The 11,834-nt window shown below is 44.9% G+C and overlaps 1 protein-coding gene and 1 pseudogene across 1 annotated transcript in view; one reads left to right on the forward strand and one right to left on the reverse strand.

Moving 5' to 3' along the window:
- Nucleotides 1–7,826, reverse strand: part of LOC111949456 (dynein assembly factor with WDR repeat domains 1) — a 17,900-nt gene extending 10,074 nt beyond the window's left edge. Inside the window, exons 1-11 of the mRNA XM_023966661.2 lie at nt 7,764–7,826; nt 7,381–7,530; nt 6,978–7,050; nt 4,731–4,875; nt 4,275–4,333; nt 3,614–3,736; nt 3,219–3,318; nt 2,973–3,080; nt 2,264–2,357; nt 983–1,084; nt 544–620 (exon numbers count right to left, since the gene is read on the reverse strand). Of these exons, the coding sequence (XP_023822429.1) occupies nt 544–620; nt 983–1,084; nt 2,264–2,357; nt 2,973–3,080; nt 3,219–3,318; nt 3,614–3,736; nt 4,275–4,333; nt 4,731–4,875; nt 6,978–7,050; nt 7,381–7,420 (921 nt within the window). The 5' untranslated portion in view covers nt 7,421–7,530; nt 7,764–7,826. The remainder of the gene's footprint in view (nt 1–543; nt 621–982; nt 1,085–2,263; nt 2,358–2,972; nt 3,081–3,218; nt 3,319–3,613; nt 3,737–4,274; nt 4,334–4,730; nt 4,876–6,977; nt 7,051–7,380; nt 7,531–7,763) is intronic.
- A 62-nt stretch (nt 7,827–7,888) lies between these two features.
- On the forward strand, nt 7,889–10,001 carry LOC111949758 (thiamine transporter 2-like; annotated as a pseudogene).
- Nucleotides 10,002–11,834: the final 1,833 nt, after the last annotated feature.

The raw sequence follows: 11,834 nt of genomic DNA on the forward strand, positions 1-11,834 counted from the left end.
ATAGGTAGACCAGGAATCAGCCTATAGGTAGAGCAGGAATCAGCCTATAGGTAGAGCAGGAATCAGCCTATAGGTAGAGCAGGAATCAACCTATAGGTAGACCAGGAATCAGCCTATAGGTAGACCAGGAATCAGCCTATAGGTAGACCAGAGACTCAGCCTATAGGTAGAGCAGAATCAACCTATAGGTAGACCAGGAATCAGCCTATAGGTAGACCAGGAATCAGCCTATAGGTAGACCAGGAATCAGCCTATAGGTAGAGCAGGAAAATATTTCTGGAACGTTCTGGCCTGAGGGACACACACCTTCAAGGTCATGTCTCTCTTCGTCATCGTCAAGACGTGGTTGACCTAGCAACTGACACAAGAAGCAGTAACAMGAGGTAGAAACATCCCCCCGGCAAGTGGACCGCCGTCCTCATCCCTCCTGTCCAGTCCTGTACCCTTGTGAGTCTGACGGATGCTCCGAGGCAGACAAAAGAGACAGAGAGAGAGGGGGCATTTTGGTTCCTGTTTGAACCATTACCTGTCTCAGTGACTCACCTTGGAGATCTCTCCCTCATGGCTCTCCAGTCTGGAGATGCACTGGTAGCTGACAGCGCTGTACACTCTCGCTGTGCCTAAGAGTCAGAGGGAAATATTGATTTCTCAAATCATCCGGTGAGTGAAGTTGAACCTTAAAATAAAATGAATTAAACTGAGCTGGCCTGGTTAGTCATACACCATAGTTGCTGGAACTGTGCTGGAAAGGACAATATGTGAAAAATAAATATTCAAGCCACCACAGTACGATTTGGGTTGGCATGACAGTGTAAAARAGGGGTGGTTGGCTGGGTACAGTACGGATATAGTTGTTCAGTGCCTGGGACATTGTCAATACAAGGTACCTGGACTGAACAATCATGGAAACAGCAGAGAGGTCGAGGTACCCACGTAATTAAATAGAACACCATTAGTAAGATAAGCATCTCTGCGGTCGTACCATCAGCCGAGGCGGTGGCTATGAGTTGACCGGTGTAGTCGAAACACACATCCAGCACCTCGTCTTCATGGCCTGCTAGTGTGGCCATACACTTCCCACTCGCTGCCTCCCACACCTGGGGAAGCATAGACACACACACATTCCGGTACTCACACACACATAAGGACACAAACACACAATGTCAAAATGTCAAATGTTAATGAATCTATTTTTAAAAGCCTTTTAAAACAGACAACCAGCTTGGTAAGTGCTGTAACAACACAATGGTGGTGTTTTCCCCTCTCCACAATCTTCTCTTTAGGAATGCAACCACGTGAATAATTCACACAACTACCCAGCGAGCGTGACTCATCTTGGAATAATTAAAGGATTTAATTTTCCTTATTAAATGATGCAGAGCTTAAAAGAGATAGGAGTCTCTACCAGAGAGAGAGAGAGAGAGAGAGAGAGAGAGAGAGAGAGATGATAGGAAATGTGACATGATGTGAGAGAGGATGTGACATGATGTGAGATGGGATGTGAGAGAGATGACAGGAGATGTGACATGATGTGAGAGAGATAATAGGGGATGTGACATGATGTGAGATGGGATGTGAGAGAGATGACAGGAGATGTGACATGATGTGAGAGAGATGGTAGGAGATGTGACACGATGTGAGATGGGATGTGAGAGAGACGACGGGAGATGTGACATGATGTGGGAGAGATGGTAGGAGATGTGACACGATGTGAGATGGGATGTGAGAGAGACGACGGGAGATGTGACATGATGTGAGAGAGATGGTGAGATGAACGAGGTAGAGAGGGTAGGAGAAGATGAATAGATGTACATATGCGGTGGGATGGAAAGAGAAAGAGATTGTTACATGATTGGTAGAGAATTGTAGAGATGGACACGATGGAGAGAGGGTGTGAGAGGATGATAGAATGTGACATGACGTGAGGTGGATTGAGAGAGATGAAAGAGATGTGACTGATGAGGCTCACCTACAACTTTTGTCCATGGACCGTGATGAGAGGAGCAGTCCAGTTAACTGAACAGCTGATCCCCCTCTGTGCCTATCAGTGTGTGGACACGCCTGTAGAATAGATGAGGAGGTGTTAATGGTGTTAGACGCGACACAAACATGGATGACAGCACACCGCCACACACACACACACACACACACACACACCACAACACACCAACACACACACAACAACACACACACACACACACAACACACAACACACCACACACACACACACACAACACTTGGTCTCTCACCTCAGAATGGACACATTCCCACAGAGAAACAGTGTGGTCAAAGGAGCCAGTGACTAGCTGGTCACCCACTGTGTTAAACGACAAGGAGATGATCTCTGCTGAGTGGCCCTGAGAGAGGAAGGAAAGAGAGGGAGGGGGGAGGGAGAGAGAGGGAGAGAGAAAGAGCGAGTGAGCGAACGAAAGCACAGTCAAGTAAACAAGCCATTCTTTCTTCTTTGAGAGAGCTAAATTGCATAATTTCATTCAATTCAGTTTGAGGAACACATTTGCCTTTTTGTGCTCGAGTCACAATATTCACCAGCATGACTAATGTAGGAATAATTGAAGAAGAAGGGGTAGAGAGGAGYGGTAGAGAGGAGGGATAGAGAGGAGGGGTAGAGAGGAGCACACAGAATCCCCTCTCTGGAACACCCAGCCAAACAGTTTGCCCACGTGCAGCAGGAAACTGCTGCCTGTCCTGTATCTGAGGATTTAGATAGATTACCTTATGAATGTATTACAGTCACAGCTGCATATACATATATGATGGGAAGATAGAACACAGTAAGCAGGGTGACTGCTGGACCAGCACATCATGAATAATCATATACAAAAATGAATGGATGAATGCATATAAGTGACTGAATTAAGTCATTAACGAATGGATGTGGACTTGGATGGTTGTGAGAGCGTGTGGAGAGAAGAGAGAGAGATATGAGAGAGAGAGAGAGAGAGCTAGCTCACTGTCAGTGRAGACACCTCCGATCCAGTCTGGATGTCCCATAGCTTGGCCGTAGTGTCCATGCTACCCGTGGCCACCAAGGTACTTTGAGGGTTAAACGCCAAACACACCTGTTCAGCACAGAAAACAGTGTTAGCTGCCATTCACATAGAAAATCTGATTCGAAGCTCACTGCAATCCTATTGATACTGAAGGACAAGTCCAATCTCTCAGAAAGTCCAATCTCTAGATTAGAAAGTCTCTCGTACTATTTCAGCAGTGTGTCCTCGGAAGGTGTGGAAACATTTGCCCGTCTCTACACTCCACAGCCTGCAGGTCTTATCAAAGGACCCAGTGGCAATCTTGTCCCTGGATTACAGAGGATAAATAAAGGTACAATTTGAGATAGGAAAAATACTTTATTTTAAACACCAAAAACTCTTTCCTTTGGCCTTAGGTGTCAGACAACGGAGGAACATAGAATAGGAATAAGGCTCTCTGGGACCTAAGAGTCTCAGAGTCGGAGTACTGATCTAGGATCAGTTTAGCCTTTTAGATCATAATGAAATCGAGATCCTAGATCAGCACTTTTACTCTGAGACACTTTATGAATACAGGTCCTGGTGTTTTTAAACCTGGGGTAGAGTGACAGAAAGGTGGTTACCCATAGGGGTTGTTGAAGGCGATGGCGTACACCACGTTCCTGTGGCCCTCCAGTGTGTGCAGCTCCTCACCTGACGCCGTGTCCCATATTTTACATGTCCTGTCATAGCTCCCAGTTATAAATCTGCAGAGAGAGAGGGAGAGAGAGAGAGACAGAGGGAGAGACAGAGAGAGAAGGAGAGAGACAGCGAGAGAGGGAGAGAGAGAGAGAAGGAGAGACAGAGAGAGAAGGAGAGAGATTAGGGAGAGAGGGAGAGACAGAGAGAGAGGGAGAGACAGAGAGAGAAGGAGAGAGATTGGGGAGAGAGGGAGAAACAGAGAGAGGGAGAGAGAGAAAAGGATAAAGAAAGAAAGAGAGAGGGAGAAACAGAGAGAGAAGGAGAGAGATTGGGGAGAGAGGGCGAGACAGAGAGAGAAGGAGAGAGATTGGGGAGAGAGGGAGAAACAGAGAGAGAAGGAGAGAGATTGGGGAGAGAGGGCGAGGCAGAGAGAGAATGAGAGAGATTGGGGAGAGAGGGAGAAACAGAGAGAGAGACAGAGAAAAGGATAAAGAAAGAAAGAGACAGAGAGTGTAAAAAGAGAGATATTTACTTCTCCTGCACACCAGAAAGACAAGCGCCAGGGGTTCTCTGCACATCTCCATGCAGTGCAGATAAACTTACCTCGAGCCTGATTTATTGAAGGCAACGTTTGTCAGTGGCAGTATGTGCGCCTGCAGCGCCTGCAAGGGAGAAGGATTTTAAAAAATTAAACTCTGTGGCAGTTTACTTGACTGAATTAAATAAATGTACATCTATACGTTTGAKCGTGTAATACCTATACATAATACATCTGGCTTTGATGTGCTGAGGAAGAGTCCTGTTATTCTAGAAGAAATCTACAATTCCCACCCCCTGCTGCCATCTATGGATCAAATGAGGAATTACAGGATGGCTGTACTGTTTACACAAGGCACTGGCAGTGTGGTCGTGCCTGTTAATGGCTGCCTATGGCTGCATAAACAGTGTGCACTGGCACACAAGAGTGGACAATCAGGAGGCAGACAATGACATTATCAATTAGAAGAGAGCCTAATGAAAATAAATAGGTAGCTCAGAAATATGGAAGCTGTATTTGACCTTGAAGAGGTAGAATCTGCGGTTGTCCTGCTGACCCAGTTTCTCCTGCAGTCTGAGGATCAAGAGTTTGACTTGGTCGACGCGTGATGCTGTGATCAGTGGCTCCGATTTCCTGATCTCTGATATTAACTCCTCGGTGTCTGTCCTATATGGATAGAGACGTGTCAGAGCGATGCATCATGGTCATTGAAAAAAGGAGAATAGACGTCATACTGTATTGCAGGATCAGTGACAAATTGTAAAGAATTAGTGGGTGTGTTTACCTACCTGTATCATCATCCTCATACTCATACTACACTAGCACCAGTATAATCCACTGCATACCATACAGGGCTGCCAACTCTCACGCATACTCATACTACACTAGCACCAGTATAATCCACTGCATACCATACAGGGCTGCCAACTCTCACGCATTTGACCCTCTTCTTATATCTCACACATTGAAAACTACTGCTTTTATTTTTCTAATTAGTCCATGTCATGAACTTTTCAACTGTGCTCCAAATCGTTTCGAAATCAGAGTATCTGCGCCTACAATTTAACATCACGAGCAAAACCTCTATCATTGCCCTGCCTTGCCGCAGCACTGTGAACCGCATCACATCGCAGCATATGATTGGTCTAGTTATGTGAGGGATCAGGGGGGATAGGATGCATGTTTTAAAGAAATGCCCCTCAAGATTAGAGTGGAGCTGAATGGAGAGAGAGAATATTCTCCGCTGATTTTATAAAACTGTTAAAAGAGCAGCATGGTAGCGCTGTTTTATGTCAAATGCTGTTACTACCGTCCATGAATCTATTGCAGAATGCAGCCTTTTGACAGCATGTACTAAAGTCGATTTAATCCACACTTGCTTTAGTCCTCTCATTTGGTGATTGGCATTTAGGATGTGACAACAAAAAGGCAGCAGACAGACCTACAGTATGTTTTAGCAGGGAAGTTTGGTCGGGTGATCTTTAGTAACTATAAAAAATAATTTTGCCAAACAAATTGTGAAACCAAAAGTGAATGTTTGATTCTAGAGTGGGAAAATAAATAGAAGAATCATTTGGTTAGGGTGTAGGGGAAGATTGATGTCATCTTGTCTTCAGATTMTATTATCTATTTACTTTATTTGGTCTGATCAGTGGAACAATGCTCATTCTTAATAATGGGCTAAAATATATAGTTATTACTGTGCTTGTCAGCAACAACATTACTGTTATTCCCCAAACGTATTTTATTATTCCACTTCCTCCCAATTATGCCAGTATCATCACATATTTGAAATCTGATATGCCTACTTGTGTCTTTGATAAATGAATGATGAGGCAATGCATTTTTGCAGCCATTCATGGACAGTTTAAGCATGGGATATTAAATGCTCCAGGAATCAAATATAATTGTATATATTTTAGTACATGCTAGACAGAGATGGTAGGGGGACCCTCAACTCATAAAGGCATAATATTTTGTCTATGTAGAGTAAGATGATGGCAAGGATCTTCAACTAGTAGACATAAACCGCCTGAATATTGATATTCATTAGACTTTGCTTGAAGGTTGGGTGATTGTGAGAAATGAATTGTTATAACAAGTACATTATCAAACACCCAGCACTTGGGAAACAGATCTGGGGTGGTCAACCCTCCTGAAGAGCAAGCTGGATTTTCTCAGAGCCCTATTTTAAAGGGATGGATCAACCAAATTACAAAATGTTCGTGTATTTTCCTTGAAAGCAGTCTATGGACAAGAAGACTGCAATCTATGATTTGGTTACCCTCTGCCATCAACAGTTAATATAACAATTTCCTGTGCAGAGCCTTGGTGTATTGGTAACACTCCCCGGCATGTGTCGCATACAAATCCCTTGTCCAACATTCCCAATGTTTCTAGTATCTATTCTACCACCTACATTTTTTTTTGCATACTTTAAACGTCCCCCCCCCAAAAAAAATAATAATATCAAAGTAACAAAGGCGCCAAATTTTGAGTGTTCATTTAATGTTCAAAGCATCCTGAATACACCTGAGCTGTGTTTTTGTGTGTGTGTGTTTTACACCCTGGTCATAGGTCTAAACCATTTCAAAATACGTAGACTTGCAGGAAATTAACCTCTAGGCCTTGGGGTTGTGCCAGGCAGTAATGAAATTCAGTTAGCAAATCTCATTCGAAGCTTTCTTCAAAAGTTGGCAACCCTGCACATATGAACACTAAACACATCATCTCATTCATAAACATGAGTTGTACTATTGTCTACCCACTCCGGAGACAAATCCAACAGATCAATGGATTTAGTCTTCAGAGCTCCTCCTTTCTCATATTCCAGGATGATACCTGTGAACAAAAAGCATCAATTCAATATTCGAAACCAGACCAAGTGTGAGATACGAGTTACTTTAGGCCTARTTGTAACTTCAACTTGCATCAATTTGTGCATCATGCAAAAAAAATCCTGTTACAGCTAACGTTAACTGGTCTGTCTAGCACAGAGACCTAGCTCTGCTCTGGGCTAGCAAAGCCAGCTAGCTCAGTAGGTCAGAACAGCACTGAAGTTGCAGTGTAGTTGCACAAAATGGTACAAATAATTAGCTACCTACTTGTCCAAACATTCATTAGTATCTTAATTCTAATGCATATTAGCATCATCAACAACATGTTCATTACCTGGTGGATAATATCTGAGAAGGAATCGTTTGAGTTTCATTTCGCTTCTCCAGCAGGTATCACTTGTCAACAAAGCGTTGTTATGGCGACAGACTATCGCGGCCAAGACGCATGCGCAGATYGACTGAAACGCATTCGCCTACAACTAACCTGTTAAAAAAAAACAGAACTTGTTCCATAACTGTGCACCAAAAAAATAATAACATGTACATAAAGAATAGAGACTAGAAACAATAGAGACTAGAAAACTCTGTGTCATGATAACAGAGGCTGACGTAAACTTTTCCAGTGGGACTATTTCCCAAGAGCTCAAAGTCTCCCTCATATAAACTTGCATTCTCAGTTATGCACATGTAGTTCATAGACAAAGACTAAATTCATACATTTCCCCGACAAGGACTTAGCCCAGTGATCTACAGCTGCCTACTGCCAACAGACACTAGTGGTACACAGGACTCTGACCCAGAGGTCGGGCACCTGAGGGGTGCAGAAGGCGTAGGCTACCAGGATGTGTTGCCGGGCCAAGCTAAAGTCCACTGGCTGGGTGTTTCCCACATCCGTTCTGTAGCTCAATGTGTTCTTCGCTAACTGCAGACCAGCTGAGCCCTTCCTAACAACATACCTTATTGGACCATACAAGAACATCTCTGAGGAGGTGGTAAAGTAACCAGCAGCAGAGAGCTGTATGCTACACATGATCAGTTTTAATGGGATGGGAAAGTAAATGATACCCACTATAATGATAGAATGAAATACACTACATGACCAAAAGTATGTGGACACCTGCTCGTCGAACATCTCATTCCAAAATCAGGGGCATTAATATGGAGTTGGTCCCCCCTTTGCTGCTACAACAGTCTCCACTCTTCTGGGAAGGCTTTCCATTAGATGTTGGAACATTGCTGCAGGGACTTCCATTTAGCCACAAAAGCATTAGTGAGGTRGGGCACTGATGTTGGGCAATTAGGCCTGGCTCGCAGTCGGCGTTCCAATTCATCCCAAAGGTGTTCGATGGGGTTGAGGTCAGGACTCTGTGCAGGCCAGTCAAGTTCTTCAACACTCGCCAAACCATTTCTGTATGGACCTCGCTTTGTGCAAGGGGGCATTGTCATGCTGAAACAGGAAAGGGCCTTCCCCAAACTGTTGCCACAAAGATGGAAGCACAGAATTGTCTAGAATGTCATTGTATGCTGTAGCGTTAAGAGTTTTCTTCACTGGAACTAAGGGGCCTAGCCCGAACCATGAAAAACAGCCCAAGACCATTGTTCCTCCTCCACCAAACTTTACAGTTGGCACTATGCATTCGGGCAGGTAGCATTCTCCTGGCATCCTCCAAACCCAGATTAGTCCTTCGGACTACCAGATGGTGAAGCGTGATTCATCACTCCAGAGAACGCATTTCCACTGCTCCTACCTCCAATGGCGGCGAACTTTACACAACTCCAAGAGAACCGCTTGGCATTGCGCATGGTGATCTTAGGCTTGTGTGCGGCTTCTCGGGCCATGGAAACCCATTTCATGAAGCTCCTGATGAACAGTTCTTGTGCTGATGTTGCTTCCAGAGGAAGTTTGGAACTCGGTAGTGAGTGTTGCAACCGAGGACAGTTTCATCACTAGGCGGTCCCATTCTCTGAGCTTGTGTGGCCTACCACTTCGCGGCTGAGCCGTTGTTGCTCCTATACGTTTCCACTTCATAATAACGGCACTTACAGTTGACTGGGGCAGCTCTAGCAGGGCAGGAATTTAAACACTTTTGGAAAGGTGGCATCCTATGACGGTGCCACGTTGAAAGTCACTGAGCTCTTCAGTAAGGCCATTCTACTGCCAGTGTTTATGGAGATTGCAAAGCTGTGTGCTCYATTTTATACACCGGTCAGCAACGGGTGTGGGTGAAATAGCAAATCCGCTAATTTGATGGTGAGTCCACATACTTTTGTGTAAATAGCATATGTGCTACCGTATACAATGGGCTATGTTCTTTTTTTTGCTTCATATAGAGGATCGGTAGGACTATTCAGTATCCCTGTGGATATTGACTAGATCTACTGATAAATGAATCACCTCCTCAGGTGACCAACTACCTGTTCCCCATCTGGACGTAGTCCTACCTGGCCGTCCTCTTCCCCGTCTTCCTGCTGACAGACCTCCTGAGGTACAAGCCGGTAATCGTGGTCCAGGGCCTCTTCCTGGTCACCAACTATGTCCTGCTCTGCTTTGCCCCTGGCCTGACCGCCATGACWTTTCTGCAGTTCAACTATGCCGTGGTGACCTCCATGGAGGTGGCCTACTTCTCCTACATCTACAGTGTGATCCCTCCAGCGAGGTACTAGCGGGCCACCGGCTACCTCCGCAGTGCCATGCTGACAGGCTCCACCCTAGGGGCCACCCTAGGCCAGTTGCTGGTCTCCCTGGCAGGGCTGGACTACTTGTACCTCAACGCCATCTCCCTGGGGATCCTCAGCGTTGCGTTCCTCATCTCTGTCTTGCTACCCATTCCCCAGCGGGGGATGTTCTTCAGGGGGGAGAAGGCTGTCCTGGACCTGAGTGCCAAGATCCAGGTGGGGGATGAAGTGAGTGCAGTGGAGGAGGCACAGGAGTTGTGTGTGTGTTCAGTGGAGTAACTGTGCTTTGGGGTTTACCGGTTGGTGAATTTTATATTGAGATAAAATTTTACAATGCTAATATTTTTTTTATTTCTCAATAAAAATAGACTAATAAAACTCCCAAATTACCAGCACACAGCTGAATGTTGGTCTCACAATCTGATTTATATGTGCTCCATGATTAAATGGGTAATGTGTTTCGATTGGCTTAAGGCAAAGTAGTTCCACGGTCATCTTTGCTTTGGTCCAAGTTGGGCTCTGCATGCAGAGAAGAGTAATTGCTTTAATTAAAGTGATAGCTTGGGTAACAATTTTTCTGATTATTGCTGATAGCTCGGGTTTGAGAGATAGTGACTTATTGTAACAAGTCAATCTGACTCTGGGGAAGTGGATAAAGGGCCTCATTGCCAAAATCCCGAAGTATCCCTTTAATTAAATCAAAGCCCTGTCCTCGATCCTATGTGTTCAGGGATAGAGACATTATACTGTCCTATAAATTATGGTAGGAACACTGTCCCTAGGAATACGATGAGGGACCTGTTCGAATTCTTCCAATTTTGCATCCGTCCTTGCTTGGAGTAACCACTGATCTGATATGAATGGATTTTCAACATCTTGAAGAACGATCTGGCCTTAATGGCCATGTACTCTTATGATCTCCACCCGACACAGCCAGAAGACGAGTGGCGACCCCTCAGAGCCTGGTTCCTCTAGGTTTCTTCTTAGGTTCCTGCCTTTCTAGGGAGTTTTTACTAGCCACCGTGCTTCTACATCTGCATTGCTTGCTCTTTGGGGTTTTAGGCTGGGTTTCTGTATAGGCACTTTGTGACAATTGGGCTTTATAAATGCATTTGATTAATTGATTGATGAAAGCCATGTATTGAATCATATGCTTTAACCCAGCCAACAGTGTTGGATCAGTGATTGCTTCAAGGAAGGAAGGAAGGATGCAGTTTACAAGTATTTAAACAGTTTACAAGTGTTTACTCAGGATCTAAAAAGGAAATCATTCACTGTTGTTGTCCCATAGGTGCAGCCATAGCCTTTTGTGTGGGTCATGTAAAGGTGACCTGGAATGTCTGGGGGGAGCTGTCACTGGGGGTGTTCTCTCCGGTGGGGGCAGGGGCCGTGTTTCTGATTGGGCTCACCAGCAAAATTTGGGCAAGCTATGCTGGCAACATCATCTTCAAGGCCTCATGCTGCTGATGCGGCCTCATGCGGCCTCATCTTCAAGGCTTCACTACGTAAATGCTGAATACTCTCTAGGCCATACTTCAATGAGCTCTGCTATATTTATTTAATACACCTTCCATGCATCCCATAGACATTCATCAGAACTGCACAATGAAAATATTCAGTACAAAGTGTTATCTGTTTTGTCCTTACAGATTCCCGAATGCAGCCAACCTCTCCATGGTATGCTATGGAGAGGTCAACACTTTTGTCACCCTCTTGCTGCAGACCATTCTCACAGCCATCGTTGTTGATGAAACTGCACTGGGGCTAGACATTGTCACGCAGGTATGGTTGCACAATCCAGAGCTAGAAAGGGCAGTGCCCATCCCTTTATCTGAACACTGCACAAATTACCAAAAGTGAAGAGAGAGTGACACCTGGTGGATAATTCTTACCACATTTTTACTGTTCTTGACCCGTCTAATCAACTTTCCCTTTGTCCAGTTTGTCGTCTATGGCAGCTACTATGCAGCAATATCTGAGCTTTTCCGGATCCGAGGGATGTACACAGCCTGTGCACACCACTGCAAACCTAAACAGGCAATGGACTAGGAGCAGAAAGACGAACCCAAAGTGGAGGTGCCCTCCTCAGACCGGTTCTGTTCTGACCACAGA

This window comes from Salvelinus sp. IW2-2015, linkage group LG22 (assembly GCF_002910315.2).
Source record: "Salvelinus sp. IW2-2015 linkage group LG22, ASM291031v2, whole genome shotgun sequence".
Lineage (NCBI taxonomy): Eukaryota > Metazoa > Chordata > Actinopteri > Salmoniformes > Salmonidae > Salvelinus > Salvelinus sp. IW2-2015.